At 38.5% G+C, this 26,993-nt stretch overlaps 1 protein-coding gene across 1 annotated transcript in view; it reads right to left on the bottom strand.

Annotated features, from left to right (window-relative positions):
• The window catches only part of EPRS1 (glutamyl-prolyl-tRNA synthetase 1), a 64,686-nt gene that overhangs the window by 11,412 nt on the left and 26,281 nt on the right, over nucleotides 1-26,993 (bottom strand). The window contains exons 14-26 of the mRNA XM_005905563.2: nucleotides 24,067-24,203; nucleotides 22,864-23,071; nucleotides 22,292-22,404; nucleotides 20,837-20,954; nucleotides 19,190-19,546; nucleotides 10,873-11,106; nucleotides 6,335-6,597; nucleotides 4,333-4,384; nucleotides 3,653-3,862; nucleotides 3,138-3,210; nucleotides 1,810-1,889; nucleotides 1,478-1,579; nucleotides 284-439 (exon numbers count right to left, since the gene is read on the bottom strand). Coding sequence (XP_005905625.2) covers nucleotides 284-439; nucleotides 1,478-1,579; nucleotides 1,810-1,889; nucleotides 3,138-3,210; nucleotides 3,653-3,862; nucleotides 4,333-4,384; nucleotides 6,335-6,597; nucleotides 10,873-11,106; nucleotides 19,190-19,546; nucleotides 20,837-20,954; nucleotides 22,292-22,404; nucleotides 22,864-23,071; nucleotides 24,067-24,203 — 2,103 coding nt within the window. The remainder of the gene's footprint in view (nucleotides 1-283; nucleotides 440-1,477; nucleotides 1,580-1,809; nucleotides 1,890-3,137; nucleotides 3,211-3,652; nucleotides 3,863-4,332; nucleotides 4,385-6,334; nucleotides 6,598-10,872; nucleotides 11,107-19,189; nucleotides 19,547-20,836; nucleotides 20,955-22,291; nucleotides 22,405-22,863; nucleotides 23,072-24,066; nucleotides 24,204-26,993) is intronic.

Raw genomic sequence — 26,993 nt, 5'->3', positions numbered from 1 at the left:
ACCTCTTCTGCTGTAAGGCAGACCCTTTCATAGGCGTAACTTTAATTACAAAGGTTTAAAAAAATATATCCATGCTCTGGTAATTCAGGATACAAGCCTGACTTAACTGACATCGGAGATTCGGGGGGAATGGGACAGATTGGCCTGAAATTATAACACGACCTAGAAGCATGTGATATTTATATTTTTTTAAGAGTCTACTTCTCTGATGGCAGAAGAAGCTTCTCAGATGGGCCATGGCCGTGCTTTCAGTCCCCTAGGAGTCCCCTGGGCAGACTGGTACCTGGATAGCTCTTCCACTGGCAGATATAAAGGCTTCCACTGTAGTGGTGTAATCTCCTCCTGCAAATTTCTCCTTTTCAGTCTTTTTGCCCTTTACAACAGGAATTGCCAGGAGTTCTTCATATACCCGAGCATATAAGTCAAGTATCTGCAAAACCTGTAACATGTTAAATGTAAAAGTGTTCAAATTTATGCTATATTTATTGGTTATAGATCTATAAAAACTGTACTATTTAAAACTAACTGTGGTGGGGAAAGCACTTCAAACAACAAAAATCTTTTTTCTTGGAAAGGTTAAAGCAGCCAGTGTAAATTCATTAAGAGAGACAAAGCAGAACTCAAAGAAATGGAACATTTTTCTAAATTAATTTTTATTGGAGTATAATTGCTTTACAATGTTGCATTAGCTTCTATTGTACAGCAAAGAGAATCAGCTGTACTATTTCCTCTTTTTCCTTCCCATTTAGATCACCACAGAGCACTGAATAAGGTCCCCTGAGGTATACAGTAGGTTCTCATTAGTTATCTGTTTTAGAATAATTTTTAATATACATAAATTTAGAATGTAAGAGAAAAATGAATGCTTATAAAAGATACACAGTAACCTGGGTGAAGACATCCTGAAGAATAATTAATTTCACCCATGATATTATAATAATTTCTTCTATACACTGAAGTCCAAAACTATTTTCATCTGAAAATTTAAAGCAGTATGTTTATTAATAAAATTTCAATATGCAGTTCCTTAAGTTCATGCTCAGACAGTAAAGAACCTGCGTGCAATGCAGAAGATCCAGGTTCAGTCCCTGGATCAGGAAGATTCCTCTGGAGAAGGGAATGGCAGGCAACCCACTCCCATATTCTTGCCACGAGAAAAACATGGACAGAGGAGCCTGGTGAGCCACAGTCCATGGGGTTGCATAGAGTCAGACATGACTGAGCAACTAACATTAACATATTTGAATTAACCTGCTTTTAACGTTAAGAGGTGATATGTAAATTTTAAGGAACAAACAATTTATACCAGAAAGCTGTCTTATAATGTCATTTCGAGTCAGACCAAATTTCAACTTATTTACTGAATGATTACTACGATGTAGATAGCAGTGCATTACTCACAGCTTGGGGAGGGGGTGGAATGCATAGTCTGGACAAAGAATCAGAACAGAATTAACATGGAACACAACTTTTATACCTCTTCTGCTGCCTCTTCAAACGTAGCAAAGGCACTGTGCCCTTCCTGCCAGAGGAATTCACGGGTACGTAAGAAAGGCTGAGGGTGCTTGAACTCCCAGCGCTGGAAGAGACAAGAACACGGTCTGCTCGTTAGAGCTTTTCAATTTTTAGTGACAACTTTATGTGGTAAGCAATCAGAAATCCTAACTGTGATCCAAAATATCAATATTTCAAAAATGCTTTCATATTCCCAATCCTTTGAATCTAAAAGTAAGAAAAAACATGTGTTGTGTGTGTTTTTTTTAATGGCTAAGAAGAAGAATGAAGAACTGTAAGATGGGAGTGACCTACCACCACGTTGCACCACTGGTTGAGCTTCACGGGCAGGTCCCTGTGGGACTGCACCCACTTCGCATATGCAGGATACATTACTGAAAAGACACAGGGAAGCATGGGCAGTCAGTCGTTCCCCTTGCAGGCTGTACCATAAACCAGCAACATAATAGGAACTAAAGAGCTGTGTCTGTGCAGGTGAGTGAGCGGTACTGTAGTTCAGAAAATGGATTAGTCAAGGAAAAACTTGACCGTATTTTATGTTCTTCACAATGAGATTTACATTTGACAACTTCTCAGTGTTTTGTTTCTAGACATTAAGTGAACATCTTACAGTATATACTATGTTCTATATTAAGTTGTTTGCATTCATTACACTGTTCAATCCTCACATTCAACCCATGAAATAAATATCATCTCAATACTGAAAATGTGGAAGTTGAGCTTAGAGAAGTTAAATAACCTGCTAAATGCAGCAGCTACCAAACTTTACATTAAATCTATCTGCTGTGTCTACCCAGAGTCTGAAAGCTCTTGCCATGAACTGCTAATTTAAGTGAAGACACTTGTCTTATCATAGCCTATTCAGGATTATCTACAATTAATAAAACAAAAAGAAAACTTTGCCAATCTGCCTTGTGAAAAAAAAAAGCTGGTGTCATAATTTTAATAATGCATCATTATTAAGAGTATCACTGAAAGTATCAAATAAAGAGCAAACAATCTCTAGCTCTAAAGATAGATAACCACTTTGGAAGACACTAACAAGCCCAAAGGCTCGAACTTTCCAAGCGGTATTCCCATTTATTATGTGTAGTTTTAGGAAAACCATTTATCCCATCAGAGAACTTGTTTTTCTTTAACCTGCAAAGTGGAGAGAACAGTAGCTGTCTCTACTTTCCTAACTACACCATTGTGAGAATAATACAAGGTGTAAATGAAATCACTTATTACCCTATAAAAACTCTATATAAATGTAACCTGAAAATGACTAATTTCAAGTCAATAGGGCATAAAACACTAGTGTTTGCAATTTTATAATCAATTCCAAGAATAAAACTCCATGGGAAGTTCTGAAAAATTATAGCATGAAATGAAAAATGATACAAGTGTTTTTTTAAAAAAAAAAAAATTTTATCTGGATGACAAAGAGCTCCACAAAGCATACTGTCAGAGAACAAAATTCTATGCCACTCAGATCTGCACTCATCTTTATCAACATTCATTAAACTTTGTATCATCAACAGGAATTACAAATATCACAAAATAAAAGGTGAAACTCAACTCTGGAAGCTGTCTCTAATGTTCAATGAGCTTTTCTCCTGCGTTCCAACGCCCACCCTCACCTGTTTCACTGGTAGGACGAATGGCAATTGGTTCTGCCAACTCTGTTTTGCCAGATCTTGTCACCCAAGCAACCTAGCAACATAAAATCATTTTTCATACATTTTTAAAACAGCACTTTAGAGAAAGAACACAGATGTAGGCAAATTTTATTTCAAGTTTTGCTATATCAATTAAGCAAGTTAAAATAACCACTACTGTTCACCATGAGAAAAAAAGTATTTACTGTCTTTATAATTTTTATATTTTATAATATAAAATCATAATGTTATAATTTATAAATTATAATTTATACTGTATTTATAATTTTTACTAAAAGGTAAAAGCCAGTTAATTAATGTAAAAAGAATCATGATTTACACTGATGAAAGAAATATAATTTTTTTAAATGGCTTTACATTTCTCTAAGTTGACTGCTGTAACCTGTCTTTTAAATTACTATTCAAGTGTGAATTGAAAATATACTTCTGACTTTATAAGAGAAAACTGCAAAAATAGATAAAGCAGGCTAATTTACCTCAGGAGCAAAGTCAGCAATATGAGTCTTCTCTTTCTCTAATGCACCTTGAGACACAAACATGGGGAAATAGCAGTTTTCAACACCGAGTTTCTTGATCTCAGCATCAAAAAAGTCCTTGATGGATTCCCAAATGGAATATGCCCAGGGACGAAGGATATAGCAGCCACTTACATCATAGTATTCAATCATTTCTGACTTTGTGATGACCTTTTTAAAAGAAAAATACATTCTATGAAGCCTAAATTGAACCAAAATTACAGTGTAAGTGCCGAGAGTATGACAGTCAAGCTTTAAGTCTGGAGGCTTTCCTTGCTGGTAAATCCTCTTAATGTGCATGTAAGATGGATCTTTCTAGATCCTTCTAAGAAACAAGAGTGCTCTAAGGTCATAAGACTTGCATTCTAACTTGCTTCCGCTGTTTTACTGTTTTGTTACTTTGGACTAAGACTTTCACCTCACCAAAAAACAAAACAAAAATAAAATAATGACTATCTCATAGATCTACTTCTCGGTTCAATACTTTCTGTGGGCACGCTTTGAAAACTGACACGCTACATGACTATACTATGGATTACTAAAGGCATTATATGTTATTACTCTGTATCTGGATTTTAGAATCTAATTGTAAGTAGCCTTTGAGAAATTTAAAAGAAGAAATCAACTGAGCCCATACTCACTTGAGAATACCAATCTGCAAGACTGTCTTCTTTTCTGGCCTCAAGACCCAACCTGTAGATATAAAAAATAAAATATAAATCTCTTCATCCAGCAACTGCTTTGAGGCTCAATAGAAATAAACCCCGAAACTTCAAAATGGCTTGTTTTTCTTCAGTATGAGTTATTTCTCTGTTTGTATCTCTTCTGTATTCATCCCTATATTTTTATCCTAGAAAGTAGTTAAGTCATTTCTTAAAGGGTAGTGTGATACTGTCCACAAAAATTAGGAAAGCTAAGCCTAACCAAAAGCTATGATTTTAATGCAGACGTTCCTTTTACAAAGTTCTTTATAAGTTACCTTGTAAGTTCTTTATAAATTACTACTAATTTGTAGTAAAGACAGAATTTATTCTCACTAAAAAATAAAAAGAAGTTTCTGCCAATCTCAATCCAGATAAATTAGAGTAACATCAGTGTCTCACTGTAAGCACCTGTAAATAGTAAAAAACAATGGGTATATGTATATACATATGTCAATACATAAATGTGTATATGTGTGTGTGCATATATATCCTTACATGTTCTAAAGTTTTTAACTTCAGTCAATAAAAGTCACAGAAATAGATGCTTCCAAAATAAATTAGGTCTACAATAAAAAACTATTCTAGGCAATAATCTTTTTATTGAAACACTGACAATTATTCAGCAAACTGCAGTCTTAAAAATTCACACAGAAAGTCTACCCAATAGTTACGTCTTATAAAAGGTCCATCTTTTTAGTTTATTGGCTTACTGGCTTAAAAGCTGAATGTATTTACATTTGAATTGTCCATTTCTCACTGTGACACATCTCAGCAAAATGTCTACATGAAGTCTGGCCCTTTCACAAGCAGTCAGAAGGTAAAAGGTAAAATGTTCTGTTCTCACCTCTACTATTCTATAATTCTAATCACCCAGTCGATGCGCAAGAAAAGTCACAGTTGTATTCTCTGGTTTAAGGAGACCTTCTGTGTATGCCATGAGAGATGAGAGGCAAGATTTGAAATTCAGCTAAAAAAATCTTAACACCAAAGTATCTCTAAGTAGTAGCTGCTAACATCAGCTTAGCTTAAGTTTAGCTTCGAGAAAACCTCACATAGAGTTCACACTAATTTTGGGATGGGGATAATGGAGAAATCTTATTGTTCACATGGATTGGAAATATCGTAACACTGTCTATTCCACAGCGGGTGTCATCTTTAAACCACGTTTGTTTCATATTTAACCAACCATTTTAAAAACCTATTTCAAATGAAGTTCTCATTTAGTCCTCACAAAAGATTTTCATTTGAAAAATCTGCTAAAGTACAAAACAATATGTATAGTTAGGTTACCAATTGTGTTAAAGGGAGGAAAAAGAGAAAAAAATAACATTTTTGCTGTTCAGTCACTAAGTTGCGGATAGCCAACTCTGCAATTCCGTAGATCACAGTATACCGACTGGGCTTCCCTGTCCTCCACTGTCTCCCGGAGCTTGCTCAAACTCATATTCATTGAGTCAGTGACATTACCCAACCATCTCATCTGTCGCCCTTCTCCTTTTGCCTTCAATCTTTCCCAGCATCAGGGTCTTTTCCCAAAATACATACATATATATGTATTTGTTTTTACTTGTGTAAGTAAATGAAAATCTCTTGATGGATAGAGAAGAACAGTAACAGTGGTGACCAGTTCATTACGGTGGTAGGAGGAACTGGGAAAATGGGAAACAAGCATAGGAGTGAGACTTCGCTGAACTTTTTATATTCTAAGATTCTTGAACCAAGCAAATGAATGTGTTACCATTTAGGTAACATATTCTTAGGCCCTTGAGACAGTGGAGGACAGAAAATGAACAGAAGCTATCTGCTGACATTATACATTTAGCATTCTCCAATTTAATGTGATAGTCAAACTAACCAAAAAGAAGTTTTTTTTCAATAATTAAAAGTTGAATTCATCTAAAACTTTGTTTCACTTCAACTGAAGTTTCCGTTTTATTACCTGGTCTGCTTCTTAGGCCCTTGTCCTTCCCCTGCTCCATTTGGTGACAGCCCACTTCCTTGGGTTTTAAAGGAATCTTTCTTTTGGCTGTCATTTTGCTTCTGAGGCTTATTCTGCTTTTCAGATTTATTTTCTTTTTCTTTCTTTTTCTTATCTTTCTCCTCAGCCCCAGTGGCAGAGACAGGCTTATACTCTACTCCCGTCAGAGACTTGTACTGTGCTTTCAGCTGAAGGAGTTCTTGTACGGCTGTATCTACTTGATCCTTTAACAGAAGAGGAAAAAGAGAAGACAGCATTTAATTCCAATCACTACCTAAGCACCGATGTCCAGTGTTTTACAAGCAGATCTGAAAACACAAAGGCAGAGGGGTACGGGCTAGCGGTCAGTATATGTTAAATATACTAACTATTGAAATGAATAAGAGAACATGGTAAGTAGAGACAGAACTGGAAAAGTTACTAAAAAATTGTACTATAATTGCTCTGTTTAAAGGACAGTCACTAACCACATGCAGCTACTTAAATTTAAATTAAATAAAACTTAAAATTCAATTCCTCAGTCACAACAGCCCCATTTCAACTGCTCAACGGTTCCAGAGGCTAGTGACTACGGTACTGGACAGAACAGTTAGAAGACATTTCTATCATTTCAGAAAGTTCTACTGGAAAGCACTAGATATAACATGTATTCTGCAATTTAATATGAGTCTTTACAGGACAGAAGTTGAACATTTCACAATTATAAAAATGACAGTAATCAAGCTTCTATATTACTGGTTAAACTTCAAAACCTGTAATGATTGTTTTCCACTCATGTGAATTTGTACCAAAAAACCCTCCTCCTATGGTATAATACGACAAGCGCAAACTACCCCAAAAGTTCAAAGTAAAAGCTGCCATTTGAGACTGACAGAGCTTTAGGGGCATGAGTCACACAAAGAGTACGCATCAAGGGTCTCCACTATGCCAGGCACTGATAGACACAGGCCTCTATTCTTACAGCCAAGAGAGACAATAATTAAAATATAGTGTGTTTAAGTTGTGGATGTGACGGGTGATGAAAGTAAAGTCCAATACTCCATTGGAACCTGGAATATTAGGTCCATAAATCAAGGCAAATCGGAAGTGGTCAAACAGGAGATGGGAAGAGTGAACACTGACATTTTAGGAATCAGTGAACTAAAATGGACTGGAATGGGTGAATTTAACTCAGATGACAATTATATCTACTACTGTGGGCAAGAATCCTTTAGAAGAAATGGAGTAGCCATCATGATCAACAAGAGAGTCCAAAATGCAGTACTTGGATGCAATCTCAAAAACGACAGAAGGATCTCTGTTCATTTCCAAGGCAAATCAATCAATATCAAAGAAATCCAAGTCTATGAGACGACAAGTAAAGAAGCTGAGGTTGAACAGTTCTACAAAGACCTACAAGACCTTCTAAAACTAACACCCCAAAAAGATGTCCTCTTCATTATAGGGGACTGGAATGCAAAAGTAGGAAGTCAAGAGCTACCCGGAATAACAGGCAAATTTGTCCTTGGAACAAAATGAAGCAGGTCAAGGGCTAACAGACTTTTGCCAAGAGAATGCGCTGGTCATAGCAAACACCCTCTTCCAACAACACAAGAGAAGACTCTATACATGGACATCACCAGATGGTTAATACCGAAATCAGACTGATTATATTCTTTGCAGCCAAAGATGAAGAGACTCTATACAGTCAGCAAAAGGAAGACCAGGAACTGACTGTGGCTCAGATCATGAACTCCTTATAGCCAAATTCAGACTTAAAGTGAAGAAAGTAGGGAAAACCACTACATCATTCAGGTATGACCTAAATCAAATCCCTTATGATTATACAGTGGAAGTGACAAATAGATTCAAGGGATTAGATCTGAGAGAGTGCCTGAAGACTATGGACGGAGTTTCACAACACTGTACAGGAGGCAGTGATCAAGACCATCCCCAAGAAAAAGAAATGCCAAAAGGCAAAATGGTTGTCTGAGGAGGCCTTACAAATAGCTGAGAAAAGAAGAGAAGCTAAAGACAAAGGAGAAAAGGAAAGACATAAGCATCTGAATGCAGAGTTCCAAAGAAAAGCAAGGAGAGATAAGAAATGCTTCCTCAGCGATCAATGCAAAGAAAAAGAGGAAAACAACAGAATGGGAATGACTAGAGATCTCTCCAAGAAAATCAGAGATACCAAGGGGACATTTCATCCAAAGATGAGCACAATAAAGGACAAAACTGGTATGGACCTAACAGAAGCAGAAGATATTAAGTAGAGGTGGCAAGAATACACAGAAGAACTATACAAAAAAGATCTTCATAACCCAGATAACTACGATGCTGTGATCACTTACCTAGAGCCAGACATCCTGGAATGCAAAGTCAAGTGGACCTTAGGAAGCATCATTTTGAACAAAGCTAGTGGAGGTGATGGAATTCCAGTTGAGCTATTTCAAATCCTGAAAGATGATGCTGTGGAAGTGCTGCATTCAATATGCCAGCAAATTTGGAAAACTCAGCAGTGGCCACGGGACTGGAAGAGGTCAGTTTTCATTCCAATCCCAAAGAAAAATAATGCCAAAGAATGCTCAAACTACTGCACAACTGCACTCATCTCACACGCTAGCAAAGTAATGCTCAAAATTCTCCAAGCCAGGCTTCAACAGTATGTGAACCATGAACTTCCAGATGTTCAAGATGGATTTCGAAAAGGCAGAGGAATCAGAGATCAAATTGCCAACATCCGTTGGATCATCAAGAAAGCAAGAGAGTTCCAGAAAAACATCTACTTTTACTTTATTGACTATGACAAAGCCTTTGACTGTGTGGATCAAAACAAACTATGGAAAATTCTTCAAGAGATGGGAATACCAAACCACCTCACCTGCCTCCTGAGAAATCTGTATACAGGTCAGGAAGCAACAGTTAGAACTGGACATGGAACAACAGATTGGTACCAAATTGGGAAAGGAGTACATCAAGGCTGGATATTGTCACCCTGTTTTTTGAACTTATATGCACAGTACATCATGAGAAACGCTGGAGTGGAAGAAGCATAAGCTGCAATCAAGATTGCCGGGAGAAATATCAATAACCTCAGATATGCAGATGACACCACCCTTATCGCAGAAAGTGAAGAACTAAAGAGCCTCTTGATGAAAGTGAAAGAGGAGAGTGGGAAAGTGGGCTTAAAGCTCAACATTCAGAAAACTAAGATCATGGCATCCGGTCCCATCACTTCGTAGGAAACAGATGGGGAAACAGTGGAAACAGTGAGAGACTTTATCTTTTCGGGCTCTAAAATCATTGCAAATGGTGACTGTAGCCGTGAAATTAAAAGACGCTTGCTCCTTGGAAGAAAAGCTATGACCAACCTAGACGGCATTTTAAAAAGAAGAGACATTACTTTGTCAACAAAGGTCCGTTTAGTCAAGGCTATGGTTTTTCCTGTGGTCACGTATGGATGTGAGAGTTGGACTATAAAGAAAACTGAGCACTGAAGAATTGATCCTTTTGAACTGTGGTGTTGGAGAAGACTCTTGAGAGTCCCTTGGACTGCAAGGAGATCCAACCAGTCCATCCTAAAGGAGATCAGTCCTGGGTATTCATTGGAAGGACTGATGTTGAAGCTGAAACTCAATACTTTGGCAACCTGATGCGAAGAGCTGACTCATTTGAAAAGACCCTGATGCTGGGAAAGATTGAAGGCAAAGAGGAGAAGGGGACAACAGAGGATGAGATGGTTGGATGGCACCACCGACTCAATGGACATGAATTTGGGTAAACTCCAGGAGTTGGTGATGGACAGGGAGGCCTGGCGTGCTGCAGTCCATGGGGTCTTAAAGAGTCAGACACAACTGAGCGACTGAACTGAACCTAGACAGCATATTAAAAAGCAGAGACAGTACTTTACCAACAAAGGTCCATCTAGTCAAAGCTACGGTTTTTCCAGTAGTATGTATGGATGTGAGAGTTGGATTATAAAGCAAGCTGAGTGCCAAAGAATGCTTTTGAACTATGGTGTTGGAGAAGACTCTTGCTAGTCCCTTGGACTAAAATTCCATTCCTTTGGCCACCTGATGCAAAGAACCAACTCACTGGAAAAGACCCTGATGCTGGCAAAGATTGAAGGTGGGAAAAGAAGGGGACAACAGAGGATGAGATGGTTGGATGGCTTCACCGATGCAATGGACAGAGTTTGAGTAGGCTCTGAGAGTTAGTGATGGACAGGGACGCCTGCCATGCTGCAGTCAGTGGGGTCGCAAAGAGTCGGACACAACTGAGTGACTGAACCAAACTGAAGTGTTTTGTCAGAGAACAGCAGAGTTCCATGAGCATGTCCAGTCAACCCTAGTTGGTGGGAAAAGGATCAACAAACGATTCCCTAAAAGGCAAGATAAAAGAGTTGAGAACTGACATTAAGAGTAGAGGTTAACCAGGTTTTTTGGGCAGAAAGCGTTCCAAAGAAAGTAGCCTGTAGTGTACAAAACAAAAACACACAAACGTAATAATACCACACCAACCTTAGAAGCTTTTTCAGCTTTAAGTTTTCGAACTACTTCTCCTTGAGAAGCTACTTTGTCAAAAAGTAGTTTGGCTTCTGGTGTTTCTGGACCACTAGGCTCAGAGCTTCTGGGTGGGCTTGAATCTGAACTTTGAGATGATGGGGGCTGACCAGGAACATACTCCTTCCCAGTTTTTTCTTTATACTGAGCTTTTAGGGACAGTAAGCATTCTACAGCTTCATTTACTTTAGCCTATGAGAAAACGGGCAAAAAAGACAAATATTTAATGCTTTCTGAAATTTCTGAAAATTTCAATTAATGTTAAAAATCATTAATTACTGCCAAAATATCCCTGTAAATAATCATCATGAAGAAATGCAAGCACAAAGGAGTCAAATAATCAGCCTAAAGTAACACATCAAAGCTAAAGAAAAGTTAAAAATATAAGTATCATAAACCTATATACAAATCATAAAAATAAGCATAAATGTACATACACATATCCTACTGTAACGTTTAACTTCATATATGTAAACAGACAAAGTAGAGAACATCCAAGCAAACTGTCAGCTTCCAAGTCCTGGGACTGTAAATAGTGGAGTCAGAATTTACAAAATCAGAATTTGCCTGTACAAATTCTTATTTTCTTCAGCCCATTAAACAGACACAAAATATACCACTAGAAAAAACCCACACTATGAGCTCACCTAAAGAATAACTACATCACTCTTAAAAATTTACAATGAAATGAGAGTGTATGTTGGTTTTAGATATTCACTTCATATACATATCAACCTCTGATACTTCAACTTAATTATGATGATGAAGAATGAAACACTCAACCAAAATGAAGATTCTTGTGACTTCAGCAGAGGACATCAATGCAAGCCAAGCTGGACACTGCACCTGAATAGAGACACCATCTAACCACAGACTATACTACATACTTATACTGTATACTCTACCACTGGAAAGCCGAAGAATCAAAACAGAAAAAGTGCCTCCCAATTAGCTTATGCAAGTTTTACTGCTAAATTCTAACAATGCTCCAAATAGCTAAGAAGAACCCAAGAGAAACAGAAAGAATGCTAAGATGGGGTCAAAGAGACACAGGAAGAACCCATATATCTTCAAAGAATTTGCATCAGCAAAATATCAAATGACATTTCCTTGTCCAGCTATTTATGATACAATTTTCCTGCCTGTTAGAGTGCCGCAGCAGGTATCACAGAAGAGGGTAAAAGGAGAAACTGCAAAGAGCTGGTTGTCTGATTTGTATTTCTGACCTGTCTCTTGTTTATACCGTCTTTAGAACTGAAAGTGTTTTCAAAGCAAAATCTATCTGTCTAAGAAAAAAGGCAGAGAGTTAATCAGACATATCAGAATTGAGAAAAAAAGAATCTTTCATCAACTAAATGAAAGAACATAGAGAAAAAGTTAAGGGACTTCCCTGCAACTATTTCTACAAAAAGACGCCTATCTGAAAGAAGTTCCATTTTACACTATAAGCAGGTGTTGATGACAGTTTGAAGTCACATGGCACACATTTCACAAAGGAAAAAACCCTTGTGTGGCAAAGGAGAAAATTAGTATGGGCAAACCACTTCATTACTGAATGAAATATTCTAAAAGACCAAATTATATATACCTCTCCAATTAGGAAATGGAATATTCTAGATATCTAAATAATCTACTCAGATTATTTTTCAAAACTGGGAGAAATCATACTACTTGCTATGCAGTCTTTTCTGATGATTTAGAAGGTAACCAAAGATTCTTGACAGAAAGAGAGTTAGAAGCATAAAACAAGTCACCATCATTTTATGGCCTATTTACTCTGTACCAGATAACGATGCTAAGCGCTTTTAATGGACCATCTTAGTTAATTTTCTAAACAATCCTCATCCATTTAAAAAAAAAGTAAAAGTTTGGAAAGATTAGGGACCATACCCAAAGTTACACAGTAAGTGGTAGAGTGAGAATTTTAATCTAGGGTTTACTCTAGACACAGGGATCCCCAAACTCCAGAATCTAACGCCTGATAATTTGAGGTGGAACTGATGTAATAATAATAAAGTGCACAATAAATGTAATGTGCTGGAATCATCTTGAAACCATCCCCCCACCCCCCAGTCCATGGAAAAACTGTCTTCCATGAACAGTTCCTGGTGCTAAAAAGGTTGGGGACTGCTGTTCTAGAGTCTTGATCTTAAGCACTATAGTATGCCATCACATTACAGAAAATATGAGACAGTGATCTAAATTTAAAAGGTAATTTTAATCCTGCTAAAAAGCAAGAGAGTTCCTGAAAAACATCTATTTCTGCTTTATTGACTAGGCCAAAGCCTTTGACTGTGTGGATCACAATAAACTGTGGAAAATTCTTCAAGAGATGGGAATACCAAACCACCTGACCTGCCTCTTGAGAAACCTATATGCAGGTCAGGAAGCAACAGTTAGAACTGGACATGGAACAACAGACTGGTTCCAAATAGGAAAAGGAGTACATCAAAGCTGTATACTGTCACCCTACTTATTTAACTTATATGCAGAGTACATCATGAGAAACACTGGGCTGGAAAAAACACAAGCTGGAATCAAGATTGCCGGGAGAAATATCAATAACCTCAGATATGCAGATGACACCACCCTTATCGCAGAAAAGTGAAGAGGAACTAAAGAGCATCTTGATGAAAGTGAAAGAGGAGAGTGGAAAAGTTGGCTTAAAGCTCAACATTCAGAAAACTAAGATCATGGCATCTGGTCCCATCACTTCATGGTAAATAGATGGGGAAACAGTGGAAACAGTGAGAGACTATATTTTGGGGGGCTGCAAAATCACTGCAGATGGTGACTGCAGCCATGAAATTAAAAGACACTTACTCCTTGGAAGGAAAGTTATGACCAACCTAGACAGCATATTAAAAAGCAGAGACATTACTTTGCCAACAAAGGTCCATCTAATCAAGGCTTTGTTTTTCCAGTGGTCATGTATGGATGTGAGAGTTGGACTATAAAGAAAGCTGGGCACCGAAGAATTGATGCTTTTGAACTGTGGTGTTGGAGAAGACTCTTGAGAGTCCCTTGGACTGCAAGGAGATCCAACCAGTCCATCCTAAAGGAGATCAGCCCTGGGTATTCATTGGAAGGACTGATGCTGAAGCTGAAACTCTAGTACTTTGGCCACCTGATGCCAAGAGTTGACTCATGAAAAGACCCTGATGCTGGGAAAGATTGAGAGCAGGAGGAGAAGGGGACGACAGAGGATGAGATGGTTGGATGGCATCATCGACTCAATGGACATGAGTTTGGGTGGACTCCAGGAGTTGGTGATGGACAGAGAGGCCTGGCGTGTGCTGCAGTTCACAGGGTCACAAAGAGTCGGACACGACTGAGCAAATGAATTGAACTGAACTGAATCCTGCTAATGCATCACAAAAACCGCTTTTTTAAAAGAGATCTGTGATTGTTACTTGAAGATGTCTCACAGAATGAGAAAAAAATAATTTCTTTTAATATTTTAATTTTCTGCATTAAAAGACATTTACAAAGCAGAATTGGATGATACTACTCAGTACATGACTATACAACAGCATAATGTAATAAGCACTTGTTAACAGATCTTAAGTCTTTAATGGACAAAGACTGCTCTAAACTTACTTAATGTGCCAACAGACAAAAAAAGTTTACAATAAATAGTTGCTGAGGCAAATAAATAAGAAAGAAAACAGCCTACCGAAAAACCTTCAGTAAAGGTTTAAGATGGGAATTTGAGGAAGTAAAAACAACCCTGAGAGTAGGGTATTAAAATATAACTGAAAATGGACAAAGTGGATGAGAACACAGCTGGTTGGAACACATGAGAAGTACACAAACTATTTTTGCAGCAACCACTTGATGGAAACATTTCCCCATGGGAAAAGTGGGGAACTTTAATAAAAAGTTAACCAATTTTAAAACAGTAAGAACAGCAACAACAAAAATTAGCAAGAATAGAACCTTTCAAAATGGCCTTAGCACCTCAATGATCAGTGGGAAAAAAGGTTTTAAAAATACTTTTTAAATACAAGGTACTGTGAATCAAAATGCTACAACTCCAGAAGTAAAAAGTGACCATCACCCACACCACATGCTGCTGCTGCTGCTGCTAAGTCGCTTCAGTCGTGTCCGACTCTCTGCGACCCCAGAGACGGCAGCCCACCAAGGCTCCACCGTCCCTGGGATTCTCCAGGCAAGAACACTGGAGTGGGTTGCCATTTACTTTTCCAATGCATGAAAGTGAAAAGTGAAAGTGACGTCGCTCAGTCGTGTCCGACTCTTAGCGACCCCATGGACTGCAGCCTACCAGGTTCCTCCGTCCATGGGATTTTCCAGGCCAGAGTACTGGAGTGGGGTGCCACTGCCTTCTCCGATCACCCGCATCACATAGGCGAGGTTTAACAAGACCAGACAATTATGAATTATTTTTAAGAATTTTTTTATGTGGACCATTTTTTAGGTCTTTACTGAATCTGTTACAATTTGCTTGTTCTTTATGCTCTGTTTTTTGACCCTGAGCATGTGAAATCTTAGCTTTCTGACCAGGGATCAAACCCACACAGCCTGCACTAGCAGGTGAAGCCTTCTAACCACGGGACTGCCACAGAAGTCCTGTGAATTATTATTTATATTTAATGCAGTAGTCATCTGATTTTGCTGCCATTTATTACTCCAATTTTACAAATCCTCAACTATAAATGTTCTGAAAACTCTTCTAAGGGATAGGTCAGAGAACTTTTGCAATAAAGGGCATGGGCCAGACAATAAATATTTTAGGCTTTGCAAGTCTGCTCCAACTATTCAACTCTGGAATTACAGCACAAAAACAGCCATAGACAAAATATGTAAACTAGTAAGTGTGGTTGTGTTCCAATGACATTTCGCTCACAAAACACAGGTGTAGGTCAGCTTGGCAAGCCCTGTCCTCCAGTGTCACAAGTATTCCATAAAAACTTTGATTTACCAGTTCCTGACTCCCATTTCAAAAACTATTGGGTTGGCCAGAAGATTTGTTCAAATTGTTCCATGAGGTATTATTTCATGTTCAAAACGTTTCACTCAGATTTCAGACCAGAGAAATTTGTTCAAAATCAAAACTTTATTTTTTGGACCTGCGGCTTTAAAACTTTTAAAAGTTAATACGTAAAATCTGAAAAGTTAAGGTCACTATGAAAGTAACTCAGCAGTCAGAGCTATGAAATCTTGGGTGTATTCTGAATTTCACCTCACACGCTATCTGCCCGATCCACCACTTTAACACAGAAGCCTACTGGGCAGGAGGAAGAGCAAAGAGGAGCAGAAGGTGGACTGGAAGGGGAGCTGAGGGTGAACGTGAAGGTTTTTATCCTTTGCCCGCATTATGCTAATATTCTGCCTTCATGCCTAAAGGTTCTTACACAGAATCACCAATCTGATCGTGAAGCAGAAAAGGGGGTGGGAGAAACAGAGAAAGAAACTCTCGTGGAAACCTGTAACTATAAAACCTCAGCTGCAGCCGACCACTTTCCTTACTTGAGTGGTAACATGACATGGTTAAAAAACTACTTCTGTGGGAAATGGATGCTTAAGAGGCTTAGACAAATCACGAATGTAAAACCAGCATAGGCTTGCTTAATGAATAGTAACAAACTAGTGAAACCATGACCCCCACCCTCCACTGGTGCTTAGAATGCCTCTAACTGCTGAAACTCCAATACTTTGGCCACCTCATGTGAAGAGTTGACTCACTGGAAAAGACCCTGATGCTGAGAGGGATTGGGGACAGGAGGAGAAGGGGACGACAGAGGATGAGATGGCTGGATGGCATCACCAACCTCGATGGACATGAGTTTGGGTGAACTCTGGGAGTTGGTAATGGACAGGGAGGCCTGGCGTGCTGTGATTCATGGGGTCGCAAAGAGTCGGACACGACTGAGAGACTGAACTGAACTGGAAGTAACTTGGAATCTAGGCTTCGCAAACTTCACAAAGTTACTTTTATGTTCACTGCAGGAAGCAGTTTCTCATTGGCTACTAAAACCAACAAATAAAAAAAAGGAGTATTATTTGAATATTATTGGACAAGGTTGTTGTGAGGATTAAATGCAAAAATAGCATCAGTGCAGAGTGCGCCTTGCCAGATGGAGTCTCTACAATATTTCCATTCCTAGTAATTGAATTGGTTCTCTAGGAAAAAGAGCAATTTACTACCTTCAGCATTTAGAGAAAAAAATATATACAAGTAACATTTTGAAACAGGGTACACTGTAGGCATTCAATATGCATACAGTGAAGTAAGATGCAGTACCACACTTACCATTATCAAAATATATGTAGTCAAAGTACCTCCCCAATTTCCAAAGAAATTAGGTGCTTTTTTGACCCACAGGTTGGCTTTTCATAACAGTGCTGTTCAATGGATATAGTCCATTAACCCAACAAGATGGGAGACATAGTTGGTTCTACTCTAAGTACTCAGTTGGCCAAAAAGTTCATTCGGATGGTATGGACCACCTCGAATGAACTTTTTGGCCAACCCAATATACTTGCTGCTGTTGTTACTACCCCACATACAAGCAACTAACTAAAAATCAGCCCAGGATATCAATGTATTCTACTAAGAATGAAGGAGTTTAAAGATCAAAGTCCTTCCCCTCAAATTACATCTAGAAAGGGGACCATGCTTAGTAAATGAGATATACAAACAGTACAAAATGCTCCTAACCTCACCACAAGACAGGAAATAGAAAGGATTTATATCCCCAACAATACATCTATCAGCCTTCACTCCTTGAAGCAAAGCTGTTTTAGAGCATCACAGCTCTGCAGAGCTTCAACAGGCTAATTAAAAACTTTCTCATACTTCACAGTGAGAGAGACAGGAAAGTATCAACAATAACTGTTGGAGCAAAGCCCCAAGATCTCCCCAAAGCATTTTTTCTCCTCACCAGAAGGCAAAGGTCCACAGACAAGACTCTTAGGGTACAAGGTCTCCAGTCAGAGGCAGAAAAACTCGTTAATGAGGTGAGGAATTTACAACCGCAAATCACTCATTCTCCAACCCAAGCCCAGGACGCTGATGAGACAACAGATCCCCAGGAGCATTTTAGAACAAATCTCCAGTTACGTAAGTCAGGCCCAGTGGTTCATCACATCTCTCCATGTTCATGCCACAACCCAGATTCTACAATTTTTGGTAGCTTATCCAGTTACACTACTATTAACTTGATATTTTATATCTCGTTACTTTCTGAGTATAGAAACTACATATGCTGATTATTAAACATGATTTTTCTATCACAGATGCCATTCCTTTTGTCTCTTATTTTGAGCAAGCAATCCTGTTCCAAAATCAGTGCTACCACCCACTTGGCTAAATGTTTTGCCTAAAGATATTATTGAAATGAAATGAAATGTATTGCTGTTGTTTAGTCACTCAGTGGTGTCCAATTCTTTTCCAAGTCCTGACTGTAGCCTGCCAGGCTCCTTTGTCCATGGGGTTTCCCAGGCAAGAATACTGGAATGGGTTGCAATTTTCTTCTCCAGGGGATCTTCCTGACCCAGGGATCGAATTCATGTCTCCTGCATCAGCAGGTGGATTCTTGACTACTAAGCCACCAGGGAAGCCCAGTGAAATGCATACTTCAGTCAAAATGTGGTATCACTTGAGGACTCCCCTAAAAAAAATCTGAAATAGTCACCAACAGACAATTCTTTATTCCCTGCATGCACCCTGAACTTTTGCTTGTGCTATCTTCTATATCCAGTCCCAGGACAGCAGCATCAATATCACCTGGACAACTTTTTACAAATGCATAACCTCTGCACACTCTGGACTTACTGGAGCTGACACTCAAGAGGTGGAGCCCAGCAACCTGTGTTTGAGCAAGCTCTCCAATAATTCTGATGCACAATAAAGCTTGAGAACCACAGACCTAGATTTAAGAGTACCTCCTCTGAAAGTCATTCATCTTAAAGGGCTTCTTCTACTTCAGGACTGGTTTCAATATTCTGTTTCTTCCTTCCCTGCCACTTACAGCCACAGACACTTCTGAGAGCAATTTACATATACCACCCAGGATTACAGTCTGTGTAAGATTCTTCTTCAGCCCCGCTCCCCCTCTAGACGGTCAGCTGTGTCTCATCAATATTTCCAGAGCCTGGCACAAGCATGCATCAGTCAACGTTGACTGTTACATCAAAGTACTGAATCAGACAGTCTATAGACAATACATCTTATGAGAAAATGGGACTGGCCAGATTGCTGGACCTCATAAGGTTACCGACAATGTGTCTAAACTCCTTCCAGGATACTGACCTTAGGGGCTTTCTCGGCTTTCAGTTTACGAACCACTTCTCCTTGTGCAGCAACTTCATCATACAGAGATTTACTTTCCACAATATTTGATGATGATTTAGAAGAAATATTCTGTCCTACTGCAGCGGGAGGATTTCCAGGCTTATATTCCTGGCCAGTTTTCTCCTTATATTCAGCCTTCAAAGCCAAAAGCTGTTTTACAGCTGCATCTATATCTTCCTTTGTGGCTTTCTTGGCTTTTAATTCACGAACCACGTCCCCTTGGGCAGCGACTCTGTTGTAAAGGACCAAGGAATCCTCAGACGTGGCACAAGTACTCAAAGAAGGAGCCGATCTTGTCTTGAGAGGTGTAGATGCCTACAGATGCAGAAAACCAAAAATAAAATTATTAATTTGTATTAAATATCTTTACACAAAATTTTATCAAACTATTTTATAATATTTTAAGCTAAACACAAAATTTTAAAATGCTAATCTCTTTAAACTGTTTAGGGAATTCCCTAGTGGTCTAATAGTTAGGACTCTGTGCTTCCACTACAGGGGACCTGAATTTAATCTCTGATCACAGTACTTAGATCCTGCAAGCAACATGATGCGGTCAAAAAACTTTTTTTCTTAAAGTTCAAATGAACAATCTCATTCCTTAAAAAAACAAACAAAAAAAATTATCCTAATAAAAAATAACAGGAATAAACAAAGGTAGAGGTACACAGATATTCACGAAGTGTTTTTTATCATAGTAAAAACCTGAACCTAAATCTTTACCATTAGGAGACTAAAGAAATGAGAAAGTGAAAGTGAAAGTCACTCAGTCACGTCTGACTCTTTTCGACCCCGTGGACTACACAGTCCATGAATTCTCCAGGCCAGAATACTGGAGTGGGTAACCACTCCCTTCTCCAGGGGATCTTCCCAACCCAGGGATCAAACCCAAGTCTCTCGCATTGTAGGCGGATTCTTTACCAGCTGAGCCACAAGGGAAGCCTGAGAATACTGGAGTGGGTAGCCCATCCCTTCTCCAGCAGATCTTCCCAACCCAGGAATCAAACCAGGGTCTCCTGCATTGCAGGCGGATTCTTTACCAACTGAAGTATCAGGGAAGCCCAAGAAATTATAACTCACCTACCAAATCTGAGAATAAACCACTGCTAGTACCAACATTGGAGAAGGCAATGGCACCCCACTCCAGTACTCTTGCCTGGAAAATCCCATGGACAGAAAGGCCTGGTGGGCTGCAGTCCATGGGGTCACTAAGAGTCAGACACAACTGAGCGACGTCACTTTCACTTTTCACTTTCATGCATTGGAGAAGGAAATGGCAACCCACTCCAGTGTTCTTGCCTGGAGAATCCCAGGGATGGGGGAGCCTGGTGGGCTGCCGTCTATGGGGTCACACAGAGTCGGACACGACTGAAGCGACTTAGCAGTAGCAGCAGCAGTACCAACATACTAGCAGTGCAACCCTGAATTAGTTATTAACACTTAAGGCTTTTACTTTTTTAAAAGGTTAACATTTATAATTTGCATATTTTCTATATTTATATTATATATATATTAACGACTTTATTTAAAAGCAAAGAAAAAGAAATAAAGTCTAAATCCTAGGATCACTGATTAGACACATATCCATAGAAGTCAATTACTTGCCTCATTCTTTGTTGTTTCCACTTTGGTCTTTTCCTTTGACCCAGATGTTGGCATTTCCTTCGTATGTCCATCAGGAATGTATATCAGAATGCATGGGGCCTCTATGCAGCTATATGGACTAAAAAGAAAATGAAGGAACAAAAAAGTTTATCTGAACAGCAAGTGAATTCCTGGATTAATTCAATGGCACTGTTAATGCTTTTCAAAGTATAAGTCCCTTCTCTTATTCACATCCGAGTTTCTTCAGAGTAGTTTAAAAACAAACATATAAATAAAAATTGACAGTGCTAATCATAAACTTTCAATTTATGAACTTTCATGGATATAAACCTGCTAAATAAGTCCAGGACATAGGTATATCTACTCTGGCCACCAGAAATGGCATTAGTGGATATTCATGTCTCACTCTTGATTTAAAGGAAATGCATACACATACCACAACTAATCTGCTTGTAAGCAGAAGAATTTCTATAAAACATTTATTTTATTAGAATTTCTCAATTCTAAAGGGTACAGTAGTTAGCAGAATCCACCACCCCTAAGACTATCCACATGCAAAAAAAAAAAAATTTCAAATTTTATAGTAAAGGCCACAGAGTAAAAATAAGAGAATTTGGTAACAATAGAATCCTATATATCTCTTCAGTATATTTTAATTGGCCTTGCTGCTGCTGCTAAGTCGCTTCAGTCATGTCCGACTCTGTGTGACCCCATAGACAGCAGCCCGCCAGGCTCCTCTGTCCCTGGGATTCTCCAGGCAAGAACACTGGAGTGGGTTGCCATTTCCTTCTCCAATGCATGAAAGTGAAAAGTGAATGTGAAGTCGCTCAGTTGTGTCTGACTCTTACTGACGCCATGGACTGTAGCCTACTAGGCTCCTCTGTCCATGGGATTCTCCAGGCAAGAATACTGGAGTGGGCTGCCATTAATATGGCCTTACCAAGATATAATTCACATACCAAAAAAATCCACTGTTTGAAAATATACAATTCAATGGCTACATATGTGCAACCATCACTACTATCTAATTTTAAAACATTTACATCACCCTAAAAAGAAACTTTGTACTCTTTATCACTTTCCAGTCTCCCATTCCTCTGGGCCCTGTTGCACTATTTATATTTTACAATATACCTAATCAAAATACACAATAAAGAAAAGGTAGTTAAGTTATAATTTAATCCAAAGATAACACTGAAATTTTTTCTTGTTACTTGGACCACATGAAGATGTATTATAAGATGGTTTAGTTTTAGAAGTAAAAGTTGTTAATATTATGCTATTTCAATGTTAACACTTGTTATAATAAAGTCTAAAAAAATACAGAGTAACAAATGAAACAGGAACAGGGAATAATGTCAGGTACATTATTTTAGTGGCACTTCATCTTCTGAAATATTATTTACTCTAAGAACTTAAAGCATTTTCATTTAAATGTCTGGTTACATTATTTACCTAACGGGTTCATAAGGTTGATCACATATGAAGAAGCCTCTTCTCTGGAGTTGTATAATGTCTCCTTTTTTCAAATCCTTAAGGCAGGGATCCCCCAGCATTAGTTCTTCATGCTGTAAAGATGATATTAGGCCAAAATACACTGTCTTAAAATTATCAGAGCACTGGGCTTTTTCCTGGTGGTACAGTGGATAAGAACCTGCCTGCCAATGCAGCAGACACAAGAGCAATTCTTGGTCCAGAAGATTACACATGCCCTGGAGCAACTAAGCCCATGTACCACAGCTACTGAGTCTAGCGCCTGGGAGCCGCAACTACTTAGGCCACGTCCCACAACTACTGAAGCCTGCGTGCCCCAGGGCCATGCTCCACAAGAGAAGCCACCGCAACGAGAAGCCCACGTACCGCGACTACAGAGCAGCCCCACTCACACGCACTGCAACTAGAGAAAAGCCCTCAGAGCAATGAAGACCAAGGACAGCCAAGAGTAAATAAATAATATTTTTTGTTTTTAATTCTAAAGAAAATACAACACAGAGGGAGATGAAACAGGGTTTCTTTTAGGAGGCTACCTTACTGTTTTTGTTGACATACTGCTTAAAGTCCTCATCTTTTCCCAGCACGGGCTTCGTGATCAAGTGCTCGTAAGTGACACAGATTGCTGGGACAGGAAGAGCATGTTCGGTCTCTGCAAGCCAAGTGATCTTAGTGGTTTTCTTGTAGTCTTTGTTCTCTAAATTCAATTTTGCATCGAGAGAGACAATTTTGCCTTCTGCACTTCTAAAAATAAGATTGAAAAGTAGTTTAAGAAAATAAACCTTCACTGTCAAAAGTGCATTATTTTGTTCTCTGCCTATAGTAAATACGGAATTTTCTTTGGAAAAATTTCAATCACTTTCTGAGTTTCTGGTAGGTACCAGACACAAACTAGTTAAGAGATGAATAAAATATAACCCCTGCTATCAAGATAGTAGTATGTGCCAAACCCACATACATCTAATAAAGAACATGAACATGTTTAGGAATCTTAAAGTCACCTGAAGTAAGCATTAAAAAAGCCAAAATACTGTTTTCAAAACATTTAGCAATGACTTGAAATATATGTAATGACGGGACAACTGAGATTTCAGTCTACTAAATTAATCTTAACATACTATGTCCCACTATAATAACTGGCAAGCTAAATAAATTTAAAGTAGATTTTAGGATAAAGAATGCTATAATACAAATTCTGTCCCAAGGATCTCTCCCATCATGCAATTGTATACTGAGAATTAAATAATAAAAGGGGGGCCCAAAATAGTAGAACTATTTTTTATATCTACATGTAGTCATTTTCAGGCTTCCCTGGCGGCTCAGATGGTAAAGAATCTGCCTGCAATTCAGGAGACCTGGGTTTGATCCCTGGGTTGGTAAGACTCCCTGGAGGAGGGCATAATAACCCACTCCAGTATTCTTGCCTGGGGAATCCCCATGGACAGAGAAGCCTGGAGGGCTACAGTCTACAGAGTTGCAAAGAACTGGACACGACTGAGTGACTAAGCACGGAAGTCATTTCCAACATCACAAGCAAAAGATACCCTGATACTCTATAAATATACTGAAACATATATGGGGAAAAAAATTTAATGTGTCCAAAATTTGCAGCATCTATGCATGGGGAGATTTAATAGCCAGCATCATGAATGGGTCTGAATTAGGTAATTTTCAATAAATCAATAAACATCACAGACTTCTCTCCCATATTTATCTGAAAACAAACAAAAAGTTCTTACTTGTGTATTTTAGTAATGTTGATGTTGCCCCAGTTTATAAATGTAACCATCTCACCCTCTGACAATGTCTCTGCATCAGCCCCTTCGATGAAAACCTTAGAACTATACCACACAGGCTTCAAGCCAACATCAGGATTCTGATTGATAAAAAAAAAAAGAGACAGTGTGTTGGTTGAAACATTCAACTACTGAACTCAATATGCAAATTTATATTCATTCATTTTATTTCTTCACACAAACAGAAGTCCTCTGTATCAATCTGATTCCCAGTTAAATGACCCTGGGGCAGATGCCTGCATAATAATGTAATCGAGTCAGATGAGGTGGTCTGCCCCAAGATTACTTCCAGCCTAAAACACTCATTCTTTGTTTTTAGGGCTGAAGCAGTACTTTTCTGTGTCCCTCCAACCAGAATCTGCTCAGCTAGACTCAAAATCTCACTGCTTTTGCAGCAAAGGGGAAAATAAAAGTCATTTCTCATCAGTGGCTGTACAACACTATAGGAACAGATGTCATCCTAGCAGGAAACAATAGACGTTTCACGTTTTAGAGACAAATTTTAAGGACAGCAGTATACATGTAAGAAAAATACACTTTCTGCCATTTCAGTATGTATTATATGAAGAAAAGAGACATGCAGAATAAAAAGAATGCTACATTGGTTAAATTTCAGATTCTTGTTTGAGCAAAATCAAGAAGTATAAGAAAATCCTTCGAATAAATCTTAAATAACCAGTATTTAATAACTGTTCATTGAATGAACCAATGTCCTTGAGGAAAATCAGTATGCTGCAACAACTTATGCTATGCTGGGCTCAGAACAGAATACAGACAGGCTAAATATAGAACATTTTGTGAGGAAAATGATAATGAAAATTCCACAGGTCAAACTGGGTGGTACAGTCATCAGTGCTTCCTAATCAATTACTTAACTATTACCTATTCTTTATTATTACGTATTCTTTAACTATTAACTAAGCTATCTGACTATAACTACCATTTTAACAAATAAGCACCCTTAAAAGCTTTATTATCACTGTTTCGATTTTAAAACATTAAGTTGGCTTCACATTTAAGCTAACTGTAGTGGGCGATATGACATATCAGGAACCACCATTCACCTGGTTGAACCAATCAGATAAAAAAAAAGGCAAAGGTAAAGCCAAATCAATCACACAGAGAGACACACATTCCCCAAATCTTATTAGGCGTATCACTAAACAAAGTCTTCAAAATTAAAAGAAGCTAATGTCATACAGAGAAAGGCAATCACAAAGCCACAACTCAGAACATTTATAGCTCTTCATGAAGCATATCCCCTGGAGAAGGAAATGGCAACCCACTCCAGTATGCTCGCCTGGGAAATCCCATGGACAGAGGAGCCTGGGGGCCACAGTCCACGAGATCCCAAAGAGCTGGACACAATTGAGCGACTAAACAGCAACAATGAAGTACATTCTCTTGTATGTGAGTTAGTCTCTGAGCATAGCATAGTTATAGGTAGATTAGTACACGACTGAGTTAGTCCACAGATATAAGCTTCATTATATAACAAGGATATTTATAGACAACTCACAAAACTGGAAAAAAAGTATCTATTTTTGCTTCAAGATTATCAACCTAGCAGTCATGACCATGTGAGACAACAACCATGGCTTATCTAAGACAAACTGTCTGCTACTTGTATTTAAGATTTATAGTCACAATTTAGACAAATAGGTATCATTTTCACTTCACTGATGTTTTCAAAATCAAAGCCAATGGCTGTGTGACAGACTCTGCACACAGCTCTGATTCAATACTACTAGGTCAAATGTTTTGGCTTAAAGGCAAAGGCAACAGTGAGCAACCCAGTTAATAAAAAATGTATCTTCAGCTTTCACACAGAGATAAGAGCAGGGATTATGTAAAATCTCCAGGAAGAAATAAATTCTTATTATACACTAATGTGCTATTTCTACAAAATAAAAAATAGGCACCAACTGAGTGTAACAGTTCTGCATGATGTGCTATGGACAGTATTAATACTACTACTAGAATAAACTTCCTCAGTAAGAAATCCACAAAATCATTTACTTTTCACTTAGCGTCAAATTCTCAAATAGCCCATACAGTCCAACATCAAGAAAACAAAAATGCCAATTTAAAAATGGACAGAAGAAGCAAACAGATGTTGTGCCAAAGAGAAAATGCAAACGGCCAACAGGTATATGAAAAGATGCTCAATATCACTAATCATCAGGGAAATACAAATTAAAACCACAATGAGACATCACCTCACACCTTTGAGAATGGCGATCATCAAAAAAAGAACACAAACAGCAAATGTTGGTGAGTATGTGGAAAAAAGAGAACCTTTGCACACTGCTGATGGGAATGTAAATTGGTACGGCCACTGTGGAAAACAGTATGGAGGGTTCTCAAAAACTAAACATAGAACTACCATATGACTCAGCAATTCCACTCCTGGGTATATCCCAAAAAACCCAAAACACTAACTCAAAAAGATACATGAACCCCAATGTGCACAGCAGCATCACTTACAATTGCAGAGAAATGGAAGCAACCTAAATGCCCATCAACAGATACATGGTTAAGAAAATGTGGTGTGTATACACACACACACACACACACACACACACACACAGGAATACTATTCAGTCATAAAAAAGAGAAGATTTTGTCATCTGCAGCAACATGGATGGACATGAGGGGCATCACGCTCAGCAAAGTCAGTCAGATAAAAACAAAGTAAAGTAAAGTGATACACTGCGTGATATTACTTCTATGGGGAATCTAAAAAACAGAACAAACTAGTGAATATAACAACAACAACAACAACAACAAAGCAGACTCACAGACACAGACAGCAAACTAGTGGTTACCAGTGGAGAACAGGCAGGGGCAGGATGATACAGGGGTGAGGG

The sequence above is a fragment of the Bos mutus genome, chromosome 16 (assembly GCF_027580195.1).
Source record: "Bos mutus isolate GX-2022 chromosome 16, NWIPB_WYAK_1.1, whole genome shotgun sequence".
NCBI classification, from domain to species: Eukaryota; Metazoa; Chordata; class Mammalia; order Artiodactyla; family Bovidae; genus Bos; species Bos mutus.
Note: the sequence above shows the minus strand (reverse complement) of the source record. Positions and strands in the feature narration are given on the sequence as shown.